Source organism: Rhodnius prolixus, unplaced genomic scaffold (assembly GCF_049639745.1).
Source record: "Rhodnius prolixus isolate KJV_2025 unplaced genomic scaffold, Rpr scaffold_1, whole genome shotgun sequence".
NCBI classification, from domain to species: domain Eukaryota; kingdom Metazoa; phylum Arthropoda; class Insecta; order Hemiptera; family Reduviidae; genus Rhodnius; species Rhodnius prolixus.
Window position 1 is genome coordinate 36,694,370 of NW_027411581.1, and position 26,384 is coordinate 36,720,753.

General features: G+C 35.3%; 1 protein-coding gene across 10 annotated transcripts in view; it reads left to right on the top strand.

Moving 5' to 3' along the window:
- Positions 1–26,384, top strand: part of LOC141448166 (dystrophin, isoforms A/C/F/G/H-like) — an 898,384-nt gene that overhangs the window by 446,097 nt on the left and 425,903 nt on the right. For all 10 annotated transcript variants that reach the window (XM_074116317.1, XM_074116303.1, XM_074116369.1 and 7 more), the window contains one exon: positions 10,928–11,026. In XM_074116317.1, the coding sequence (XP_073972418.1) occupies positions 10,928–11,026 (99 nt within the window). The remainder of the gene's footprint in view (positions 1–10,927; positions 11,027–26,384) is intronic.

Genomic DNA, 26,384 nt, shown 5'->3' on the forward strand with positions numbered 1-26,384 from the left:
GATATTCCTTTTGACAGCGCAACCAAAAATTAATTAGTGGTACAGTTTCAAACACTTTTTTAAGATCGGTGTCGCATGAAATTTCAATTAAATTATCAACTTCTTGTTCACTAAGATTAAGCATCTATTTTTTATTACTTACCAATATGAAGTTGCTATTAATAATAGGTAATAATAACTATTGTCAAATAAAATAGGTAACAAAAATTCAAACATAACCTTGTTTTGATACACGTGAGTTTACGGCGCATGTACCGGAGAAGGCACTGAATGACGAATCAGAGCATCCGAATTTAAACGGTCCGGTAGGAAACGGTGGTAAAGGGTTGCCACCTGCAGTACTTGAAAAAGTTTCGAAAAATATTAAATTTAGAGCAAATTGTTATAGATTTTTTGTTTTTACAATTTTTGCCACGACCCAGCTGAATTTTTCTGCGACCCGGTGCCTGGTCGCGACCCATACTTTGGGAAACGCTGGTCTAGCTTGAAGATTATGGACGTAGCAGACAATTGCATATAAGGTGCATTCAAGTTAAACAAGGGAACACCGCAGTACACTTCCTACGTCGCTTTTTCTAACTCATACTCGTATCTGCTTCTACAAATAATTTACTGAAAGCGTCTTCATGAATGGTCTTTGTTATTGTTGACTTATTCCATTAAAGATGAGTAGAATTGTGTTACTAAAGACAACACAAAATGTAATCAATGTTATTTCAACAAACTTAGGGAGAATTGGGTTTGGTAACGTAATGTTGATGTTAATATCATTGTTTTTTAGAATAACATTACAAAGGCAAAATTCATCTTTGCTCTAGTAACTGGTGGAAGTTGTTTTGTTATTCAGTAATTCGTTGTTTGAAGGACCCAAGTGTTTATCTCGTGTATTTTCTTGTTTGGTAAACTATGATTTATGACTTATTGCTAAGTTCGTATATTAATGGACCAGCCTTTGTTATTCTGGGATTTGGGAAGGGCTAACACTGGCAGGCTTAGGCACTTCTTGTACAAGCGTTAGAGTCAAGGAAGCACCCCTTTGACATTATTATCGTATGTACTAACCAATAAAACTTGACTAAACTGTTGACTAAAAGCTGTGCCCAGCGTTCGGTACTAAAGATCTCCATTAAAATCACCATTTTGTTAACCAAACGGAGTAACATTACAAGCCACTGTTTCTATTTAAGGTATCTCGCGATTGAGATGACACATCATGTACATTCTGGCTCAGTTCGAAGTCAGCAATAATTATAATATTGAAGACCCTTACTTGGGCATTCGGAGCCATTAAAGTAAGGACACACATATGTCTCAGGATGACGGCTGGTCTGGGGAAAGCGAATTATTAGCCATTACCTAAGGAGCGTCTCTCAACTTTGAAGACTTTAAGAACACAAGCATCGCTTAGGGCTGGCTGTCGATGGTAATGACCGGTTTACAGCACTCCATGTGGAATACTTCCTCACTGCTCCTGCTAATAACTAATACTGATCGGAGAGTAATAATTTTTGGCAGTTTTGTCAATTGCCTGGACAGTTAGTTAGTCTGAAAAGTAACGGCATTGCGAAGAGTTCCTTTAACTAAACATTTTGATTTCTGAGCGGATAAACTGGGAACAAATCTCCAGTCGCCTGCCTAATTAAGTAGGTAGAATAGACAGTCGCGCACTACTCGTAATTGTGGGTTTCAAAGGTGGCCATTTTTGTGTTATTTTATTTCGTAAGTTAAACGGTAAGTGGCTCACTGTGCGGAATAACTTTTTTGGTTTTGGGTTCTTTTCTGGATCCGTTAAAGAACTAACCGCCGAACTTACCCAAATGGCTTCATTTTTGCTCGCATCGGTTTCTAAGTCATATGTTTTTATTGATACAGCTTTCCTCACTTTAAAGTTTACTTGTTACTTTATGACCGGTCTCAGGTTGTTGCATTAAATGGACCGAAATTGCTTACGAAATAATAATAAAAAAAAATAAGTCTGACTAAAATATTTCATCGCTGAATTCAGATAACATTTTTATTGAGTGTAAATAATTAACATTTTTAAGTGTGGACTTTATTTCTAAAATTGGTAACTTGTATTTCTTTCTACCTCTTTCCATTTAAGTATTACTATTTTATAGCATTTTTAGTGATGAATAAATAGTTATTTGTGAAACTAGTGCGAAAATGATCTAAAGTGAGGAAAAACTTTCGTACCTATAAGTTACACAATATAAATATTAAATAATAGAATACTAGAGAAAGAGAAGCTGTACGTATGTACAATATATTTTTGAATTAAGTGCTTTTTTCTATTATATTAACGGTAAAAAATTGTAAAAACAAATAGATTCTTTCAAAAAAGAAGTATCTTACATATTTAAAATTAGATTTTTTTTTTTTAATTTATTTTGTAATTTACAATCTGTATAAATATGTACAATAAGTAAATAGGATGTAAATAAGATGAACTGTGCGGGAGGAGAGCAGGAGGAGAGAAGCTACCCAGCGGTAGCACTCTCTATAGGAGAGAGGAGAAACGTGAGGAGGAGAATATGAGTGGGAGAGAGGAGAGATACAGTTCTTCAGACCTAAAGGAAGTCGCGGGGCCACTGGCGATTCAGTCGGCGAGGAGTATTTGGGATATCAGAGGAGGCGAGAGACTGTACAAGAGGATTAGAGCTAGTCGAGAGAGTAGTGTGGAATTTTTGGTATTAGTCTTGGCTTGTTGGTCTATGAAGGGAATGTTGAGGTCGGTGTAAAGAGTGAGGTTAGTCACGTAGAAAGGAGCGTCAGCTATCTGTTGGAGGAGTTTTGTCTGAAATGTTTGTACTGTCCGTATATTTGTAGGTTTGGTTGAACCCCACAGCTCTAGTCCGTAAGTCCACATAGGTTTGAGGATAGTACTGTATATTAAACGTTTGAGTTCAATGGGCAATTTAAAGCGTCGTCCAAGTAGTCTGTAAAGCAGTTTCGCACGTTTCATCATTGCTTGTCTTTTAAGTCTAGTGTGTGGGTTCCACGTGAGTCGCTTGTCTATGTAGAGCCCAAGGTAGCGCACCAGATCTGTTACAAGGAAGAGGATTGCTGTTGAAGAGGACAGGTGGACAGGAGCCCCGCCGGAGAGTAAACGTGGCATGCTGGCATTTCTGTGGGTTCATTTTAATCCACCACTTCTTTGCTCAGGATTCTATTTTATGTAAGTGTGTCTGTAACTTGTATGCAGCTGATGTAGGATGTGTACTTGTGGCTAATATGGCTGTGTCGTCTGCATATGTACAGAGTAGTATAGAGGGTTGTACAGGTATGTCTGATGTGTATACTGTGTAGAGAACGGGGCCAAGTATACTCCCCTGCGGTACTCCCGCCCCCACTGTGGAGAAAGAAGAGATTGCTGAGCCAGTACTGACTTGAAAGAACCTATCTGAAAGATAGGAGCACAGAAGGAGGTAGTATGTTGAGGGAAGATGCTGTTTTAGTTTGAACAGTAATCCAGGATGCCAAACACGATCGAAAGCCTGGCTTACGTCTAAGAATGCCCCTGATAAAATTATAATAAATTTCACAATTAGATTTACGTTAGAAACGAAATAAGTTAGTCGCAATGAAGCACTTTCCATACTCCTAATCTTGTGGTTCTTCCTCACTGCTCACGCAATTAACTAATAATGATCGGAGAGTTTTTTGACAGTTTTGTAAACGGACTTTTCGATAATTTAGCAAGTCAGTTGGTGGCGCTTTATTTTATAATGTGTTTAAATGCTTTGTCACCCTCGGTTTAACTTTTAACATATCAGGTTTCTTTATCCTCTTAACATGTAAGTCTGCCTTTGACCATCAACCACTTTGGTAATAGAATATAGAATTCTTTAAATTCAATAAGATTTAGCCAAACAAAACGGTCAAACTTTTATCTTTTTTTAAATTTAATTTTGTTAATTCATAAATAAATTTCAACTTTTGTAATTTTGCTCGTATTACTAATAATTACACCCAAAAATATACAATAGTGCCCAAAATATTTAAAAATATTCCAGTAATATAATTAACAAAGCAAAATGTTATTTGTTAAGTATTTCTCTTTTCACGACGTAGTTGATGGTCCAGGCCTTCAGGAGAATTGTACTTTAAATTTCAAATTCAACTTTTTACTTTAGATGTAACCAGCAAACTAGAAGTTAAAAATGAATATTTATGTATTGACTTTGTCAACTCATTTATTTATTTTGCAACTGTATACTATGTAAAAGAGATGAAAGAGTCAGGAATAGTCAAAATATCTTTGTGTATAGTTCAGTACGTATGTACCCAGAGGCGTGACTGGTGTGAGCGACGATGAAGCCGATAGGATGCCATAAAAGCAAGCTTCATAGCAGTCACTTTAGAATAGGGTTATGCGTTACGATGGTCTCGTGGCCTCCGACACTTCATTCCGCGAGGAGTATTTGAGGGAAGTGTTCTGGGGTGGATATTTTGTGAACAAGAGGGTTGAGAATCACTTCAGTTTGGAGTGGAGTATTATGTAGCAAGATTGGACTACTACTTCATAAACAAAAGGAATATTTAGAGTGTATTGATTGCAGGCTAGAAAGGAGTATTATTAAGTATTGTCCTTAGGATTTTAGACTGTAGGGTTTGAAGTTAGCTACTGTTGGTGTTTATCCCTACCGTAAAGGTGAATTCTGGATATCCATACGGAGCTAAATTTTGTACTTTTATTCTTTAGAGTCAGTTTTGATAGTTTGTAGAGCAGTTTTTTTGTTTTTTTTTTCAAAATTCAGTATCTCAGATTGAAGTTAGTTCGTTTCAGTCTCTTATGGGGGTTCTATGATAGTCGTCTGTCAAGGTGAAGTCCAAGATATTGTAGTTGGTTGGTTACGGAAATGATAAGTGTTTTGGAAGTTGAGGGGACGGAAATTTTTCTTATTTAAAGTGAATAATGTTTTGGGTATCAATTCATTTACTTTAAAGAATTTTTAAATCAGATCGAAGTGCATGGCTGGTCGTCAAGAGATCTAGATGAGAAGATGAAGTAGCGTCTGCGCATAAAATAAAAGTTAATGATGGAATAAAAGAGTCGTCAGAGAATGTGAAGGTAATTGGATGATTCAGTAAGTCGGCATTAGATAAAGAGGGCACTCAAAATTTTGCAGATTATTTATTAATGCGCTTACTTTATCACTATTTGTTTATTTTTTTAAGGCTCGTCAACATTTGAGGTCATTGGAACCCGGATCTTTTTTCAGTGCACAACCGGTCTCCGGATATTGTTCTCTCATTACAGACAACACAGTCCATTATAATAATTATTATTATTGATGAACGGAATAAGAAAGTTATGAAAGAATCAAAATATTACTAGCTTAGTTTCCATCTTCTTAGCCAAGAAGTGTCTATAGTTCTATGTGTTTTTAGAATTTAGAGAAAGAAATCAGATTACAGACTGACTACAATGGGGGAGACGAATACGTTTTATCATAGATCTATTTATCAAGGCAGAGCTACTTAAGGTAAAATACGCTTGAGGCTTCTCCTAAGTAGATTATATCTAAAAAGAAAACAGAGATAAAAGGTAACCAGAAAATAAATAGAATGTAAGAAAGACTCAACGAGACCTTTAAAAGTACCCTTTCCTGCTGGTATATTTTGAAGTAACTCAAGCCCTTTATCGCTACGTCAGGTAATTTATTTAAACGTTTCTAAGGGTCATTTAAATTTTCTAAAGTATTAGGAATTAATTTTATTACAGAGCTCGTTTGCTAATGAAAGCAAGGATTTTATTTTTATTTATTTATTTATTTTTTAAAGCTTTAAACCAATGGTGTCATCGGAAATAAATCCTAAAATTAAATTGTTCAAACGGTTAGACATGAAACAACCTTAAAATTGTTAAAGCCATTTTCGAGAAATATTGTTACCACAAATTTTGACACCACATTGATTCTAGAGTATTAAGTATTGTCCTTAGGATTTTAGATTGTAGGGTTTGAAGTTAGCTACTGTTGGAGTTTATCCCTACCGTAAAGGTGGATTCTGGATATCCATATGGAGCTAAATTTTGTTCTTTTATTCTTTAGAGTCAGTTTTGAAAGTTTGTAGAGCAGTTTTTTTTTTCAAAATTCAGTATCTCAGATTGAAGTTAGTTCGTTTCAGTCTCTTATGGGGGTTCTATGTCGGTTGTCTGTCAAGGTGAAGTCCAAGATATTGTAGTTGGTTGGTTACGGAAATGATAGTGTTTTGGGAGTTGAGGAAAGGAAGATTTTTCTTATTTAATGTGAATACAATGTTTTGGGTATCAATTCATTTACTTTAAAGAATTTTTAAATGAGATCGAAGTGCACGGCTGGCCGTCAAGAGATCTGCACGAGGAGATGAAGTAGCGTCTGCGCATAAAATAAAAGTTAATGATGGAATAAAAGTGTCGTCAGCGAATGTGAAGGTAATTGGATTTCTGGGAAATCTTATTTTAATAGAATCACTATGGCCATTATTATTATTTTTTTTTAATTAAAATAAATAATTTCATTAATTATTTATGTGACTTAAAAAAAAAAAAAAAAGATTTAAAAAAAAAATATGGATTTATAAGATTTTTACTCTTCGTTTTAAGTATTTGTTTTGCTTGTATTTGTGAGATGAGCTGGGTAAGTGATTGTTCAGTGAGAGTACTGAAGCTTGGCGGAAGTGCGTGCGAATAGTCCAATCTTGTGTGATCGTTCAGGTGTACATCTTCCTCTCCACGTAGCCACACAATAAACACCCACACAGATAAACGTGGCGACCCGAGAGTGAACGCTTTGATCAAGCCGTTCGAATATCTCAGCTGGTTCTAGTGACGTTCGGCTCTTACTGGCTCATTCTTATTGTAAACACTTTCTTTTAAGATAGATTCACCCTTTCAACACTATCATTTCCACATTTGTCAAACATAATTCAGTTTGTTACCTTTCCTAAATTTCAATTGAGATTAGTGCCTATTCCAAGTCTTTTTAGGTGTGTGCCTTTGTTCAACTGTTTGTAATAAAGTGATAGTGACCTCACAAATTTAATCTTTCATTGAAGTTATTGCATGTTAAGCTAATGTGTTATTAACGATCCTTAGAAATACTCATTTTTAATTAAGCGCACTTATTGTTTGGATTGGATATTAATTTTCCTAAATTGTTCTATTCGGCAGTAGATGATTCACAAGGAAACTTTGGCCAGAAATGAACATAAAATGCTCCCGCTTTTAAATGAAAAAGAAATATGGTGTTATAATCTTCTTACAGTGACCACCGTAGTTTATTTTATTTATTTGTATCCATTTATTCATCTATAATAAATAAATGTATGCGAATGTTAAAACATTTTAAAAAAATACCAATCAAAAACTGGCGATGTAGTTGAATATCATCTTTTATAAAAGAGCAAAATTTTGATCTATTTTAATTTCATCCGTCGAAATACACTCGTTTTTATTGCATCTCTGATCGATTTCCGACCTTCATCCATCCATCAATCAGTTTGGTCAAGAGAATTCGACTTCACATAAATTTCCCTCTTGCAATACACTACATGCTAGCTGTGAAGGATAAAATCAACATTATTTTGCTTAGCTTGGTGCCTAGGAACACCTGGATTTATAAATAAGGGTCTTCTTTCTAGAGAATAATTGAATGTACAGCATTTAATAGTTCGCATTTCTCAACAAGTTGACTTTCGTGTATCAAATAGCGATTTTATCTGGTAGTTAATTGAACTAATTGCCCATTGTAGGTTTGAAAAGAAGTCAATTGAAGTATAGAAAGAGATTTTGTAAAATTATGCGTCTCTTTGAATGCTTCTAATAATTAATTATATTACCTAATTAGTAGATTGCTTTTCCTCGATTCCAATTGGGCTAAAAGAAAGGAAATTCTCATTAATAATACCAAGTCTCCGTTCGCCATTCAAACCATTCTGTCAATTTATTTTAAACATTGGTATATCCTTTTCCTAGCGCCGCTCCTCTTGCAGAGGCTACAATCTCTGAAATTGAAAAAGTTCTTTTATATAAAAGGGTTTTTCACCTTCTGTTTTTCTCCCCTCTAAAAAGAAATTTTATAATAGAAGTTACAATACAATTTGAGTTTTTATTTCTGAAACTGGTTTAAGGATTCTCGGGGCGATGTCCTGCTTGATTATTATGAGGGTCTTTGATTATTATTAATATCTAAGGAATAAAGTAAGGTGCCAGTAACTGATTTGTTTTTTAAAGATGTACGAGTACCTCTGATACTTACTAATGAGGATTTAAAATTCAATTTTCCTCCCTTTGATGGTCTTTGCCCCGATCTGTCTCTCATCTTCTCAACTAATTCTGAGGTTGTCAACATTCTATGCTAATCTTTTCTTACCCCATTGGGTTTTAGTAATATTTATACAAAATTACAGAAGTTTATTTTAAAAACAAGGACTCGTGCATCGATTGGAGCGAAAATAATAATGCAATCTTAGACTGCCCGATACTTTCGTTCTCTCCTAATTAATTTTTTTAATTTCAAACTTTGCCTTTACTACTGAGCATCGTTAATTAACATTACTTTTACGGCAACGTTAAAATTAATTAATACTCAAGTCGAGCGGCTCCCGAGGTTTGGGGGAAGCTTTTAGAGGGAGAAAGAGTTTTTTATTTTTTTTACTAAAAATCTGTTTAGATTTCCTATTTTTTTTTTTTTTTTTTTTTTCATACACATATCTATAAATAGGCTTACCATAATTACGAAGAGCCAAACCGGGACGCAGAGGAGGAAGAGGCTCATTTTCGTTTTGCTTTTCGCTTAATTTGTGTTTTTCATATTTGAAATGCAATCAAAATTATTAAGAACTGAAAACATATTAATAACTGGGCTCGGGGGAACGATCGGCCGCGGTGTCGGTGTTGGTAAAGTTTGACCGGGACGCCGGGACAGGGATCTCAAACCGGGACCATCCCGGTCAAACCGGGTCGTATGTTAAGCCTATCTGTAAATAGTCTGATTTTGCGCTCAGTTTCACACACATCATGCTAGCCGATAGACTACCTAAAGCTACTCAAATTAACAGCCGTCTCTACTAATTTTAGGAAATATTGAACCTGTAAGGGTATTCTTTAGGAAATATCCGTGAATGCACCACGTTAGAGAAGGTCTTAGGACCACAACTTCCTGCAGAAGATGGTGGATAACGGTACTATTTTGTACTGGGTGCTCTTCGTTTCCTCCTAGGTCGACTGTCTCGCTCTCTCTCCCACTATCTCCGAGCTACGGCAGTTTTTTTTCAGGTGATGAAATGATAGACTACCTGACTGACACAAACTGGTTGCTCTGGCTTAATCATCTGTGTTATTAAGACAAATTTTTTTATAATTAACTACGTATATCTTGCAATGTCACGAATCATAAATCATGTTTCATATTTATGTCAAATAAATGACTCCACCTGATAGTCTTTATAGACCATTATTGTCAGTCATAATAGCGAATCATTTGGAATTATTTGAAATTTTTCTTTTGATTATTTTTATGTTAGGTGATCATTTAAGTTTCGGCTGTCCTTCTTATACTCTTGTACAGATTTTTCATTTAATTTTTAATGAGGATGGTGATGGACAGTGTTGTGTGTAACGAGAGAACACTGTCCGTAGGCCGGCATTGCACTGAAAAAATCTCCGGGCGCCAATAACCTCAGATGACGCGCCTTAATTCATAAATGATAATAATAATAATAACAGGAAAATTATTATTATTGATAATAATTTTGAAATAATTTTTAGGTATTCATATTTATTTTTTGAAGTAAACTTGGACATTTTCTTTTCTCCCAATTTACTATAAAAAGTTTCTGTAAATTTTTCTACAATTGTAGGAAAATAATTTAATAATTCTTGATTGCTCAGAGTGTATCATCATCCTCTTGATTAACTCGCTACGCCAAGTGGTGGATGGCGCTCTTGAAGTAAAAGGAATTACAATTAATAAAATGGACAAAATAAAGGGTGTAATTCTTTTTTACCTTGGCATTGACGTAATATCCATAATACACCAATAATTACTCATGTGACGCCAGACCGATAGAAGCGACCGGTCCTTTCATTTACAAATCTAACCTAACCCACTCATACAAATAAATACAAACACACAAGTAAATAGATTCGCACAAATATCTATTAACGTGATACATTCATACCAGACTAGCGCACCAATATCCATACTTAGAAGTGGAAGGTTTTCTCCTAGCTCTATCTGTATTAAATATGCTTTGGTGTTTGTTCTTATGCTTGATCCCGTGTTCCAATCAAGCTGATTTAAAATTCAAAAGTTTCAAAACTTAATAGGTAACTTTGTGATAGGGCCGCATATGCTCACAATGTTGGGTGTAGCTGCTTACATATTGTTCTTCCGAACAATTAAATATGAACAAACTAATTGTAAGATTTAATGTTTTATTCTCAACCAACATCATTTTGGTTTTATTTATTTTTATAGTTGATATTTACTGATAATATTTTTATGAGAAAAATGTCAACTATGTGAATCTACTGTGTGAAAAAAAGAATCAACAAAGAATAAATAACTGGACAGCGATGACGTTTCTGTCACTCCAATTACTGTATCATATGTTCCATTTCCTCTTTACTTCCTGTAAAGAATTTCTAAGAAAAATAAATATATAATTTGGTCGGAAGAATGAAATTGGCGGCACCAGCACTCCAGTTTTTCTTACCCATCAGCGGTGGTTAGTTAATCTCTTCCCAGTTCGAACTGCTTGCACAGTTAAACCGCGTTTCAAGTACTTTTTGCTTTTCGCCATTCATAAAAAACTGAGGGAAAGATTTTTCTGCTTAGAAAAATAAAATCACATTTATTTGTGTCAACAATTTTTAGCTTAAAATTTATAACAATATTGTGGATGGACATGAATGATAAAGTACAGTGACTGGTTACAGGTGCGAGATTGGTTAACTTTGGAAGAAGAGATGCTGCGGCAACAGACCGTGATTGTGGGCAGTATCCAAGATATATTGCAGGTTCTAGACAAGCAGAAGGTATGCACTCTCCTAATATATCTTTATAAAATAATTAACTTGCCACAGATCGTCTGTCTTACAGACCAACTACTTCATCAATCCGTCTTTGTTTCCCATGTATCTGTTCTTGTTTACTTTAACACTATTTAAATCAAAACTAATTATAATGTAACGCCGGAATTTAAGAATTTAAGATTTAGAATGAGATATAGGTAACGTAAAATACCTAAATAATAATAATATATTAAGATTTACATTTTTCTTCCTGATCAGTTCGCTTTTCTCATTAAAAAAATATTTGGCAATTCGCCAAATGAAATCTACGCTCCTTTAAGATGTGTGTAGGACACAAAACCGTGCTTTACAATCAAACGATCTAGTAGAGGAAAGCTCGTCTCTCAGAATTGCCCTTAATTGAATTTAATCATGGGAAAGGTTTCAAATACGAGCTGTAGACCGATGAGTACGATTTGGGTGCGCAGTAGACAATCTTTGGCACCATGATCCAGAAAATCTGCACTAAGTGGAAAATCCGCAGTAAAGTTTTACTTCTGGTGGAGGGTTTTTGATCGCTAGTAATCTGATCTGAATCGTCAAAAAAATTCGTCTTATCGCAGTTACATACTAAGATCTTGAAACTTAAAATTTATACTTTATTTTTTTTACAAAGTAAATTACTTCAATATTATGCATGTTCTCCTTAGAGGTAATGTAATGGTTTAAAATTAGCTGAAAACTACTTTATTCAGAGAATGACATTCTAGATCAGCGGTTCACAATCTTTTTTCATCAGTGTACCCCTTTACCTGATTGTTTCCTTTGTGTGTACCCCTAACATATATACATATATGTATATAATATATAAATAAAAAAATAAATAATCGTATTCTTGATCTTACGTATTGTAACTTTAAATTAACAGCAAAACAATCTGAATATAATGTGCCTTGTAAAGAACATATACGAGGGTCGTTTGAAAAGTCCGTGCAAAGTCAGAGAGATAGCACCACTGGCGCGTATCGAGGTTATGTTTAGTTAGTAGCATCTCTTGGAAGAACACACACCAAGTTTCAGCCAGATCGGTCTATTTCTTTGTGTTTGGCATTCGTTTGAATCGAGGAAGTCGAGTGATTTTCAAAAAATGGACGAAAAAGAATTTCGTGTGTTGATTAAACACTACTTTATGAAAGGCAAAACGCCTCAGGAGACTAAAGAGAAGCTTGATAAACATTATGGTGACTCTGCACCTTCGATTAGAACAGTTTATAAGTGGTTTCAAAATTTTCGGAGTGGCCATATGGGCACAAGTGACGCTGAACGTTCTGGACGCCCTGTTGAGGTTACTACTCCAGAAATCATTGATAAAATCCATGATATGGTGATGGATGACAGAAGAGTGAAGGTGCGTGAGATTGCTAGTGCTGTGGGCATCTCGAATGAACGGGTGTATAATATTTTGCATCAACATTTGGACATGACAAAGCTATCCGCAAGATGGGTGCCGCGATTGCTCACGCTTGACCAAAAACGAAATCGTGTGAAGTGTTGCAAGGACGGTTTGCAGCTGTTCCAGAAGAATCCGCAGGACTTTAAGCGTCGTTTCGTCACTGTGGATGAAACATGGATACATCACTACACTCCTGAGACCAAAGAACAATCTAAACGATTCGTTACCAAGGGGGAATCTGCGCCAAAAAAGGCGAAGACCGTTCCTTCGGCCGGAAAGATTATGGCGACTGTCTTTTGGGATTCGCAAGGAATAATCCTCATCGACTATCTGGAAAAGGGTAAAACTATTACAGGTGCAAATTATTCATCGTTATTGGACCGTTTGAAAACCGAGCTGTAAGAAAAACGCCCACGATTGGCCTACAAAAAAGTCCTTTTCCATCACGACAACGCACCAGCTCACACCTCAGCAGTTGTGGTCGCAAAATTAATGGAAATAGGGTTCCAACTCGTTTCACATCCCCCCTATTCTCCAGACTTGGCTCCCTCGGACTACTATTTGTTCCCCAATATGAAGAAATGGCTGGCGGGAAAAAGATTTTATTCAAACGAGGAGGTGATTGCAGAAACGAATGGTTATTTTTCAGACTTGGACAAATCCTATTATTCGGAAGGGATGAACAAAGTAGAGCAGCGTTGGACGAAGTGTATAAGCCTAAAAGGAGACTATGTTGAAAAATAAAAAAGGTTTACCCCAAAAAATTAAGTAGTTTTTATTTTTGCACGGACTTTTCAAACGACCCTCGTACATACGATATGTTCCGATTAAAAAAATCATTTATGAATAGGTGAACATTTCAAACCAATAACTATTGCGGGGGTCGTAAATTATATGCGGGCCTTGTGTAATATTAGTCAAAACTAAAGCAACATTTTTTCGCAATTTTTACATTTTCCGCCATAATAACTTTTTTTTTGCGTACCCCTAAACAATCTTTCGCGTACCCCAGGTTGGGAACCGCTGGTCTAGATGAAAGCCACCACCACTCTCTCTCTCATGAAGTTGAAGAAGAAGCAATTGGCCATAATTACTTTTAATTAGGTTTCAAGGTGTTAAATTAAAAGAGTATTGTTACCCTAATCACTTGAAAAAAGGTTCAAAGTTAATTTAATTAATTGAAAAGAGCCCTGATTACCGGTACAGTGGTTACAAACGGGCAAAACGAAACTGTCAGCCTAGAGGTCCTACTTAAGTCTAATGAGGTACCAAATTGGTTCAATGTTAATTCAAAGTGATCCTACATTAGTACAATGAAATACTAAGTGGGTTAAATGTAAGTGTAAAGTGGTCCAACTTTAATTTGAGTGTAAAGACGGTAATAGCTGTACCAAGATGTTATAAATGTGACTAACTCAGGTTAGTTCAATGGGCATGAAAAGTGATCTTATAAACGATAAGGTACCATGTTGTTTGAAAGAAGTTTTAAATGAATAAGCCGCATAGAATTACGAGGGTGATTAGGGTAGGAGAAGAAAAGGTGGACCAGGTCACTAGGAGCGAGGGAGTATGTGTGGATGATGAGATAAAGGAAAGAACGGGTGCCGCAGGTAGGAGGTTCAGTGCGGTCAGAAAGCGCTTTCTTTCAAAGAGTACGCGCGCTGTCAGTCAATAGGTCGGCATTTCTCTTCGTACTCAAATACTCATCGACTAAGAAGCACATAAGTAAAAGGAAGTAAGAGGAAGACCAGAATAGACAGGATTAGTAACACCACAATAAGAACCAGTTTGAATGTACAGCCAGCAGAAGAAGTAATAGAAGAGAATAGGCTACGCTGATTTGGGCACATGCTAAGGATGTATTCTGAAAAAAAAGGTTTATGAAGTAGCATATGCCACGACAGGAGTAGCATATGAAGCATAAATGAGGGATAGAGATGGAAGAGGTAAACTGCGATGCAGGTGTTAAGAGGGGGTGAAGGAGGCGTGAGGTGCGAGAAATAAGGAATTGTGTGGAAGGACTGGAGAGCTTTGGCAAAGAAGGAGGAAGAAGTACAGAAGAAGGGAGCCCCACACCTCTGAGGCGGTAGAAGAGGCTTTCGATTATGATGATGAAAGTAATTTAATATTCATATTAATTAGTATAATGTTAGTAGTATTATATTTAGCATACAAGTGGGGCCCCTCTCTAGTAATGTACCAAGTCAGTTAAAAGAAGATTCTGAGTAGTCTGAAAGATCGAGTAATGAGTGATGAGTAATTAGGGTTGAATACTGATTACTAAATGGTGGTCTACCTATTTTACGTTAAAAATTGGTTCTGAGAAAATCAGATCAAGAGCACCGCTGGAAGTGGGTAGATAGCACTGTTTGCCTCTAACGTTCCAGTTTAGAATTATGTGCGCTTATACGAGTATGTTCTTAAAAATTTTCAAGGACAATTAAAATTTGTTGCTGAAATTCCGTTAAAGTAGAAGACTTCATTGAATGGTGGTCTCACCATTATTCACGTAAAATTAAATTAGTTTTCTCGTAATTTCCTTTTTTGGGTTGATCTTCTTCTACCGCCTTAGCGGTATGAGGCTCTACCCTTCTTCTTGGACTTCTTCCTCCTTCCCTCTCTGTCCTATCCTATTCAAGATCAAAAGTTTTTATTTGAATAATTTATCTACGAAAATTGTTTTTGTTCATTTTAAGATGATAATAAAAATATTCCTATAATCATCACTTGAGAAATGTAGTGAGAGAAAGTCGTTTAATTAGTTTTCACAATAAATTTTGGACGCCACGGTAGCCGAGCGGTTAGAGCCGTGACTTGTGAAGCTAATATGTATTGTGGTCCTGGGTTCGATTCCCGGTAATAGGCCTTGGATTTTATTTAATGGTTAATAAAAGAAATTTACAGTAAAGTATGTTTGCTAGTCGCCTCCGTCCATGACACCTAATTCGGTAGTTGGACGTTAAGCCGCGCCTGAAAAAATAGGCGATTACTTTACGTTACTTTACTTGATTTACAATAGATTAAAAAAAATAATAAAATTGTTTGCATTATTGTTGATAAAGTTGGATGCATTTTTGGCTAACGGTATGAGTGTGTGTGTTTGAATAACCTGAACGAGTGAGCACTAAGATGAATTTGTTGACGCGAGTGCAGAACTGAATGTTACCGGATGCAGGTAGAAACATTTTTACATTTTTTAATATTAAAATGCAACAGTAAAAATTGAAAAGCAAATATAGAGGTTTTCCAGACAAATGTCCTGGAGGGATGGGGGCTGTTAAGTATTCAGTATTTTAAATCTTGAGCTTGCCGCTGAAATTCCCTAACTCAGGTCGAATATATTGTACAGAACAGAGTGTTGTGGGGCCCAGGGGGAGCTTCCCAACTCTCTACCACTTCTTCTCCCTGCGGGAATCAACCCAAAAGGAAATGACGAGAAAACTAATTTAATTTTCCATGAATAAATTAGCTTCTTCTTTTTTTTTTTTTGTGTTTTTGTACCTTCAGGCAACTGTTACGTCAGAGTATAAACTGAAAACTGAATCTCTCTGGAAAATTTGTTTCTTCAGTTCAAACAAAATGTTATTTTAAAATAGGTAATACGGTTTACTTTTCATTTTTTGCAAAATTATTTTATAATTAATGTACATGAACGTATTTTAAAAACAGAAAAAAATCTTAGTCCGTTATGTTTTTGATTAAATAATTTTAAAAAGTCTCGTCTATTGTTTTTGGGTTGGTTAGGCTCGTGTCGGCTCATTGGTTTAAAGCCATTATTTTGACATTAGTAGTTGGATCATTTCTGGTTCTTTCCAAGGTTATCCAGGCTTTATCCCTCCACATATCACTGGGCGATTCCATTTTTTTTTTTCGACATCGAAGCAAAATACTGGAGCCCTTCAATTTATCATTTCTAATATCAAAACTTTAAAGATCTCCAAGACATTACTAGAGTAAGCTTGCCTACATTCTAGCGAGAAATGGAGCCTCATTAGCTGGGTACAAATTAAAAACTATAACTCGTTACACTAAATTATTTAAGTGCCTGTTTGAATGGCAACGGACGGGGTTTAATTTGTACCTTTGCTTGGAGTCAAAAGTCACCGAATATATTTACTTATATTCACTTAAACTAGCTAATCAAAATATCTCAAAGAAAACGAAAGTAAGTGTTCTAGTTACACGGAAATAGAAATAATAATGGTTAAGCGTCACGACATTGATTTTCAGGGAAATGCGAATCTGCAAATTTTATTTCTGACTTAATCGCCAGTTTTCAAAATACCATGAAAAATTTACAACATTTACAACCAAAGAAAAACGCAAACTAATTTTAAGGCCCCTTTTTAATTTTAATCAGAAAAGAAATGTGGAAATAAATAATTAAAAAACATTAATAAAGAACTTGTAAACTTCTAAATTAAAACCTAAACACTTATAATTCTTTATGTTCTTCCGAAATTAAGCAGTAATTTGGGTCCCTGAATTTCCAATCTATATTTTATTCACTTTCCAATCTATATTGAGTCAAAATGAGCTTACTTTTCAAATAAAAGGAAAGACGCACTTATCTTGGAGCTTTGGTAAACTCACTGCAAAGCGCCTGGACGCTCAGCCTCTCTCGCTCTTAGTTCTTCTTCACTCTTCCCAAATCCTATTCCTGAAGGTAATTTGTCGGGAGCACACCCTCCTGTGAAGTTAAGAAGTGAAGGTGTGGTGATGGAATTAACACCTGATGAATCCGGTTAGCCGAAAATAGAGAACAACTTTTTTACCCAGCATCACTCAACTGTGTCCACAGCCTCCTAGTAGTACTTGAGTTATTTAATTTTCTTTATTGTCCGACAAATCCGTTAAATAAAACCTTTAATAATATTGTGGTTCTCCCGTTTTGAATTCTATAAAAATGCACATATGGGACATTATTCGAAGGCCTATTGCATCATTTGTCTTCTCCAACAGCCTAAATTCCTCTTGTTGAAGGATTCAGTTACCGTTTGGCAAAATCTAGGCACCTATTTACTTGTCGCCTCTTTCAGGGAAATTTCAGGCCTAATTTTTTAACTTTTTCGACTACTCTACCGAGATTATAGAAGTTGGCCCTTCTACCTTCCATAAGCGCTCGCCAAACGGTCCAAGAATTTTTCATAGAGTAGAAGCTTTAGTGATCATTGCTATTTGCGGGAATTACAATCTATATTTGGAATCTCAACTGTCATCTCTTCCTCATATTTCTTTCCAGATTTCTTTAAGACTCGTCCAAAATTTTAAATGTGCTTAGCTCACTCCACTCACTTCATAGATAGCAAAGTGAAACTCATCTTTATCCAATAGGCAATGTTTGTCCTTAAACGTACGAAGCCATCATCGTCTTTAGAACTCTGTTGACTCTTTCTGATGGATTTGCCTGAGGATAGTAAGCTGAGGTGAACCAGAGTGTGCAACTATATTCTTCCATTTTGTTTAATACAGTACTAATAATATTGTTAGACTCCTCGGATTCTTTTTGAATTTGTCTTTGTAATTCTAATCTGAGCAGTCTTAAAGAGACTTTAGGGAGTCAGCTTCCAATAGTTCACTGAAAGGAAATTCGGATTCCATCAATAATAATTGATCAAGCAGACTTAGTGTGAAATGAGACTAGAGAAGGAAGTTTTGATTGTATACGCGTGAATAAATATTTTTAGCGTTTTTTGGTAACAGCCTATTGAACAATTATGTAGTTTAAAATTGAATTAAATTTATGGTGAGCTGGTTTTTATCGCGTACTGGAAGTGTAGACATATTGCTTAAAGTGGTTCAGAGTGCCCTGTTGTTAGTTGACTGAACTCAGTGCTGTTAGAGTAAAACAAATGTTACTCTTGCCATGTAGAGTCCGCTTGGGTTCTTGTAATGAATGGTACTGTTAGCGCCACTTTAATTTCACAGTGAGAGAATAAGATAGAAGAGAATGGGCCCTTCTCCTAGTTGGTAGACGGAGAGAAGCTAACCACCACTCTCTCATTCTCCTCTAACTCTCTCATCTAGCTATTTTTATTCCATCATTGCTTTTGTTCCATCAGTCCACCCCTGCAGACAGCAAGATCTTCAGTCCTTCATTCCACACCATTTACTAAGTTTGTGTTGTAAGTGGTTAAGGTATTCTGTACACGAGTTGGTAATCAATTTAGGTGACCTTTTCGACTTGACATCTAGCGGAATGTTTGGTAACCATTCGGTCTGCTTCCGTTCCGTGAGAGTGTTCTGCTTTGTTTCTTGCCTCGTCTCTAACGCTTTCTCCTGTTCCTCTCAACGAATAAATTTGTAATTAACTTCATATTCATCAAACAAATGAGTTTTTCTAAATACTTATCTTTTTTTTGTTTTTTTGTTTAATGAAAAATAATGGTAGTGGTCAGTTTTGGGGATTAAGTTCTCGACTTCAAGTTCCGAGATTTGTTAGTCTCAAGTTCGAAGTGTTTTCTCATCAGAAGTGAAATATTATTCTAAGATTATTATCAATGCATTTTGATTTTATTGCGTACATTTAAAGTTTGCTTTTAAAGTTTACTTGACGGTGCAATCCCTTTAGAGTTATACTAATTTTTGATTTCTCCGCTGTACTAGTAAGAGAAGGTATTTTGGCCCTTAAAACTCAATTTTGAGAAAATATCCGTTTTGAGGTCTCCTTAATCCGAAAAAGAGGTCTTTTTAAATTGTGTTCCTCCCACTGGCGTGTAATAGTAATGATTATTTCTTTATTTCTATTTCTTTGGATGAGGTCGGCAACAGAAAATGAACTGAAAGAAATGAGTAATGAAGAAAATATTGAATTGATGAATTGTAGAGTGGCGATACGAAAGCCGAACTAATGGTTGGGGATGACTTAGAGAAGTTCAACGATTGAAAGTAAACTTTTTAGGAGTAACTTCTCGAGGATTTTACCGAAAAACGGAAGTAGGTTAATCGGAAAACGACCAGATTTAGAGGATTTAGGCATCATCTTAATTATTGATGACATTCGTAAAAGAGGGAAATATAGTATAGTTCTTGAATCGGCATTGTATTTTTGTGTAGTGTAGAGGATGATGACTTTTTGTGGTAGATTTCGAAGGATTACAGATGTAATGATTGTTTGGAAGACGTTTAGTGATGAAATAGATTTCTTTAGTGTGAAGTGCATTGGGAGGTAGTGAATGCGAAAGAGATGTGTTTAAATCACTGGCGACTGACGTGGCTAGAGTCAGAGTGCTGGATGAATATTGCAGAAAGGTAGGAGGTAAAATTTAGCCCAACTTCCATAGTCTTTTTGAAGCGGATAAGAAACGATTTTGTGAGCTAAAATGTATTTGGTTACTTCCCAAAGTGTTTTTTTTCAGTGGTCACGTTTAATTCTGTAGGTCAGTTTTTAACTTGGGCAATTCTATTTTCGGTTGTCAAATAAGTTAGTGTATGCTTGTCCGGTGGGAATCTAGTTTCTTGCCATCTGCTTCTGGCTTGCCTTTCATTAGTCAGCAAAGTGCTTACTTGAGGAGATTGTAAAGTTTGTGTAGTCTTCGCGATGTTCTTAAATTTACTGCTATTCCTAATCATGACACATGCTGGAATAACTTAGTTACATCGTCAGTGGCGTCTCTTAAGTCATATGGATTTTTCAGTGATAACGTTTGGAACAATTTCCATTCAATCGGCCTTCTAATCAGGCTAGTTGGAGATTGAACAAGTCTGGATCTGGTGTCATGTCTTCGGAGTACTGGGTTATAGACGGAGGATATATCCTTTAAGGTGCGTACGTGAGGGAAAAAAGATTAAAGACGAGGGACTGTAAAGAAGTTAAAAAGATCTTGACGCTTAGTAGAGAAAGAAGGCCAGTGTGTGGGTTAAGAAGGTTGATAGATAGTCAAGGTTTACTGAAGACGTGGCATTTAAGAGTCCGTGCACGGAGGTTGTAGTCCGAGAACCCCAGTAATGATGTTTGGAGTTATGGTCCCCGCCCGAGAGGAATTTGGGGCCAATCGCTGATTAGCAGATTTATTAAGGAGGAAACTTTACACAGATATGTTGAAGTGAAATACCAACCCTAACTGTTTCTTGAAAAACTATTACTTTTTCCTTAAAATATAATTTAGAAGTTAATAATGATCCTGTGACTTAGAGGTTTGGACTGCCACTACTCTTAGTCTTTTCAGAGCAATTCTAGCGGTCGATTTTCTGTTACAATGTCCTGAAATATCAATTTAAATAAATAATAGTTATTTATTTAACAAGTGCGGAAAGTAGTACTTTTCCTCACACGAGGCAGGGTTGCCGAGTGTGAGGAAAATACTTTACACTCGAGTTAAATATTATATTTTTTCTGCAACCAATAAGGTTATTAACTAAAAAAAAACTAAACAGGAATCACTAGAATCCATTTTAAATTTCTATGAGGTATCACTAATACCTTTTAAACTGTTATAATTGAAAATATCTAATTATTTATTAAAATATTATTTTTATTTCTATATTATTTTTTAATTATTTAGATAAAATAAATTTAAATAAGCTTATTAAAGTTTAACAGAAAATATTTAATAACAAAACTTCTTATATCAAGGAAGCACAATAAAGTTTTTTCACTCACTAGTGAGGAAAGTGACACTAATGGGAATTTTCCCCCTCTAGTGAGGTAAAGTTGGGCATTACACAGCTGATTTTAATTGAGTAATGAGAACATTCCTACATGGTTGCAGAAAAATAAAATTTACTAATTTCCATTATTCCTGAGTATTCTAAGGATCAGTATTATTTGATGTACATACATTACTTGATGTATATATTACATATCATCTTTTCATGCTTATGTCTAAGCCTAGCTGAAATATGAAATGAGCTTATTTAAAGCACATATTATACCGAGTTTATTAAATTTTGCAGCGTATTGTATGAGCTTTATAAATTCTACGTGAGTGTTTCGTCTAAATAATCTCCATTTTTATGAAAACTGTAATTTACTACTTTTAAGAATGCTGTTTATGTATTTTTCATTTTTTCATCGCGGGTTTTTTTCTTTTATTACTATCTTTATTGATTACTATATGTGTACATAGGTATGTATGTTATATGTATATCTTCTCGGTAACTCAACATAAAAAATCGCAGAAAGTAACTGTTCGTACAGTACTTTCACCATTTTTTTAAGTAAGTAATCATGAAAATATACTTCTTATTTTGAAATATTAATTATCCAGCAGTAAAAATTTCTAATCCTAAATTAGGCGGCAACGTAGCTAAAGGCTAGAGGCGAATACTCTGTTAAGAAATTAAATTAAATTTAAGTGTTTTTTATCGGCCACAATCACATTTCGGTTATGGACTTGAGTCCGACTGCAAAAATAGTTATTAGTCTATTCCAAACTGAAATTCAAATTAAATTAAGGATTTTCTCATCGTTTCGCTTAAACTGAATAAGTATGTTGAAATTGAGGCAGAAGGGAATGTAAGTTGATTGCTGTAGCGGTTTACTAGTGTGTAATGAATGGGCCCGCATGACAGTACACCAAACATGCAGCACAACATGCATTGTGCCGCCACATTATTGCTTCCTCTATGTTGGTCTTCGAACGGCTGATGTGTTCATACTATATTCCAAGCTTCCCGCAGCCTGTCACAATGTATTTACAAGTACCTGATGATTAATTTTATATTGTGGTGGAGCAAGAGGGAGGGACTGTTTCTTTTTCTTTGCTTCCAAGCCCTCTCGGTGGTAAATTAGAGCGACCTTTCTAGATCGTTTCCTCTTACTGATGCTTCTCAAGATCCTTCATGCACCCTAATCCAAGATATTTTTAGGAAAGTTAAGAATACGAGAGAGTTTTAAGGAAAGTAAATTTTCCTTCAGCAGTTTTTGATTCCAAGTAGTGTAAATCTTGCTTAGGTCTTGGCTTCTACTGAGCTGTTGAAAGCTGTGTACAGATGCTTCAATCAATTTCATCAAATATGTATTAGGCAAATTATAATCTTTTGTTTTCGTAACTTTGTGTACAACATATTTATGTACTGACTAGACTCGTACATTTATGATTAGTCCTCGCTTGGGACTAATCTATGCTTGTGCATAGATGCAGTATAGTTAGAGGAGATTGGATAGTGTTCTGGAGTGGTATTTAACAATTCCTTTTGTGCGCGAAATAATGTATGTAGTTTCCAGAGCGTTGTACATACTTACGGTTCCCTGCTCATGTCCACAGGAGACAAAGCCTGGATTACAACTATGTTAGTTAAGTCTGCACCAGATTACCTACTGCACGCTTTCCCACATAAGGTAGTTCTGTTTTGTGCTTTAGATTGGTTCTTTTTTTACCATTGGAAAGCAAGTTTAGTTCAAAATATGTTATTCATTCTTTTCACTTGCATCTAATAAGGTAAAAGATTTAACAATAAACAAATCAATAATAAAGATAGAAAACTTGAAATAGCAAATGGAATGATGCATTTTACTGCAGGTATTAAAATGGCGTAATTTTTTTCATATTTAAAAGACAAAGAGGTACATATTCATATTTTTGGTCTTATGTTATCCACAAAGAAAAATCTCAGAAAGTAATGAACTGGATATTTTTTGTTTATGTCTAGCGGGCGATACAATAAGTTTTAGGACAAAATCTGTCACTATCAGAACTATCACTTTTCTGAATGGAGATTACAGATTTTTTTGAGATTATTCTCGTAAACAGTACTATGATGAAGCCTTACATGCTCATTAAAATGTATGTTACTTTCAAAAAGTTCCTTTTTGGTGCGTTTTTTCCTGGGGAATTTTGAAAAAAAGGTCCCTAGCTGAGAAGATAAGATGGTTAGGCTTTCTTCTAAAATTTCTTTTCTGTGTATTACGGTAACGTATTCCGAAATAATGAGAAAATTTGTGACCAAAAGTCCGAGTTTTAGGAATATCAGTCCTGCGGAGGTCGTCCAACCGGCCTTTCACGCCTTTTACGAGTATTCTACAAAAATGCCAAAATGTTACTTTTGAACTTGGATTTAACCTAATTTACCACTTTGTCCTGAAATATTGTTAAAGAACAATGTTCTAGTATTTTTGTAGGGAAGCTGTGAAGTCTCTTTTCTTATATAGAAGAATATTATATACAAGCCAACTTTTTTTACCAAAAATATTATTATTTTTCTCCCCACAAACACTCGGTTATTAACCACTACAATATTAACAGACATTTCTAAAGAGCTCAGAGAAAATATGAGACATATAAAGAAATAGGTAACCTACGATTGGTAAAAAATGGTATTTAATTAATTAGTAAAAAGTAAAATAAAGTAATCGCCTATTTTTTAGACAGGGCTTAAAAAAAGTCAAACTCCTAATTAGGTTTCTAACTAACAAATAATAAGTATGGGGTTAGGTTTCTGATTAAGTGTTCTTTTTAAGATTTTATTTAATGAAGCACTATTTGTTAAGTGATTAATGTTCACCTGTTCATCAATATTTAATTTAAGAATCATTATTTCCAAGTTCAAATGAACTAGGTAATTCAGTGATTCCGAATTAAATTCGCCCGCCCTCTTGTATTAAATACAGCTCCTACTTTTCAGTTCTAAAACCTTCTTTTACAGCTTGACGGTCCTTAAAAAGACCACGCCCTCCACCACTATCTTTTACCCTTTCTCCCTTTGCCGGGCCTTCACTCTCCTGGCACCCAAGATCCTGAGATCTTTTACTACCTGATCCATCCTCCTTTCAGATGGGCATCCTCTGAGCCTGCTGCTCCCGGCCTACATGATTTCGGACCGTAGCAGTTCTCTAGTCTTATTACTGAAATATTTTTTGAGCACACTACTTACAAAAAAACCCTTAAATACATACTAGGTTTAATTAATTTTATTATACTATTTTTACAAAAATATTTTACTGTTCATTAACATTTGAAATAACACGCTAAACACCATGTAACGACCCCCTGTGTAGTGAGAGACGGAAACAGAGTTTAACGGAAAATGCCTAATTATACTAATTATCCACAAATCCAGGTCCCTGGAATGGATAAATTCCTCCCGTCTATTCATGCTCTCATCCCAAATTTCAGATTGGAATTGATTATTAAATAGGGTATTTCGTTAATAATATGCGTATACGATCCTATTTAGGAATTTTTGGTTTAACTTCTTTATCACATTGAATATTTCATCATGTTGGTCGGTGTAACGGTTTATTAAAAAATCTTGTGTTATGGTTCGTTGGCTTTAAGGATCCACTAACCAATATGGATACGATTCAGTACGATCGTATCAATCTGATGCATGCGTTTGGCGCTAATAATAAGTAATATGCATTATCGCATAATCAGCCCTATCTATGTATATCAGTGTTAGGTTCTTTTATGTGGAGCATGTAGGTTCCAACCGATGCTGCTTTTATTTAACTGCATTATATTCTTAAGACAGAGGTATTCTGGTTTGGAACAAACCATATTCCTAGCATTTATTACTGTATGCGAATTTCTTTATTTACCTGTAATCTTCGTAGTTGGACAAAAACAAAGTAACTCACAAAGTAGGAAAGTATTCACAAGTAACTCAAAGTAAAGTAATTCAAAGATGGGAACCATGTATTGTTTCTTTTTTCAAATAGTTGGCAATTTGTTGTAAAATCTGAAAGAAAAAGTACGATAAAACACCTTTGGTTGGAATGATTGTTCGTGTATGGATGCCATTCATTACAGCGGACCAATCGATAGCAACGCGTGCCTCAGGAAACTACTTAGCCTTACACCCTTACTTAATGCCCATTCCACTAAACTTTACACCGAGAAAAACACGCTTTACCTGTATACTAATTACATTTTGAATCGTTCATGTGTGTGCAATCAATTACTAGTTATTACTAGAAGGCTGGTTAGTGGGTAACTTGGAAGTGATGAATCTAAATGCCTCTGATATCCTTTGCTGACTCTATTTTGGGAAATTTCTAATATTTTTTGATAGAAGAGAAGCGTGTCAACTCACTGAGGATAGAAAATGTAGTAGCGTCTGTCAAAAATCAGCTCTAGAACTATAATAATTACAGACGTTGCTAATTACTGGCTTCCTCTTAAATAGCAATTTGTAGCAAGTTTCATGTTGAACTAGAATGAAGTGAGCTGAATGAGGGCGATGATGTGATGAATATGATGATAAATAACAGTATAAAAAAAAAAAAAATAGAGTTTATTCTAATATAAATTTACTTAAACAGAACCAACTTAATTTAAGATTAATATAGTAATATTGAATGCAAGGTTAACATGAATGAAAGATAAAGATGGCTAGTAGAGCGTCGAACAAGTGGTGATGGTGATTCACGAAGTGATTTTATTCTGGAGAACTCTTGCTGTGTTGAGCGAGTAGGCATTTGCTCGTCATTCTCTGACAGGCGATTCTGTGGTGATGTTGGTCCCGCCCAAGTCTTTCCCTTAAAAGCTGAAGGCTAGGGTAAATGGTATCCGACTACTTCCTCGCATTCTAGTCCATGACAGCTGTCGCACTACCTCAAATACAACCAGCGGCTTTTCTTAATTTCCTTTTTAATTGTTCAAAGATCGTTTTCAAACATCCCTTAGCTGCTCCTTCAACTTCTTTTTTGTCCCTTATAGGTTTCTTTTGGTCGATGGTTTGAATGGACGCAATCATTTTTAGCCTTGATGTTACCCAACCCAAGCGTCTTGTCAAGAGAAAGAGAAGTTGTCATTCGTTCCCTAACATTCATTGCCTTTAATGTTTTATCAAGTGGTAAAAGCAGATGTCGAATTTATCATCTAAAAGTGTTGCTTTATTCCTGATCACCGGGAAATTAATCTCCAGAACAGGAATATGTTTCAGTTTGAATCTTAACTAATTGCGTAATTAATCATTACGTTTTAGCTTGAAGCTAAAACTGGTTCGTTTAATTTTTTATCCCAATTTTGGTTAAGATTATTAGCA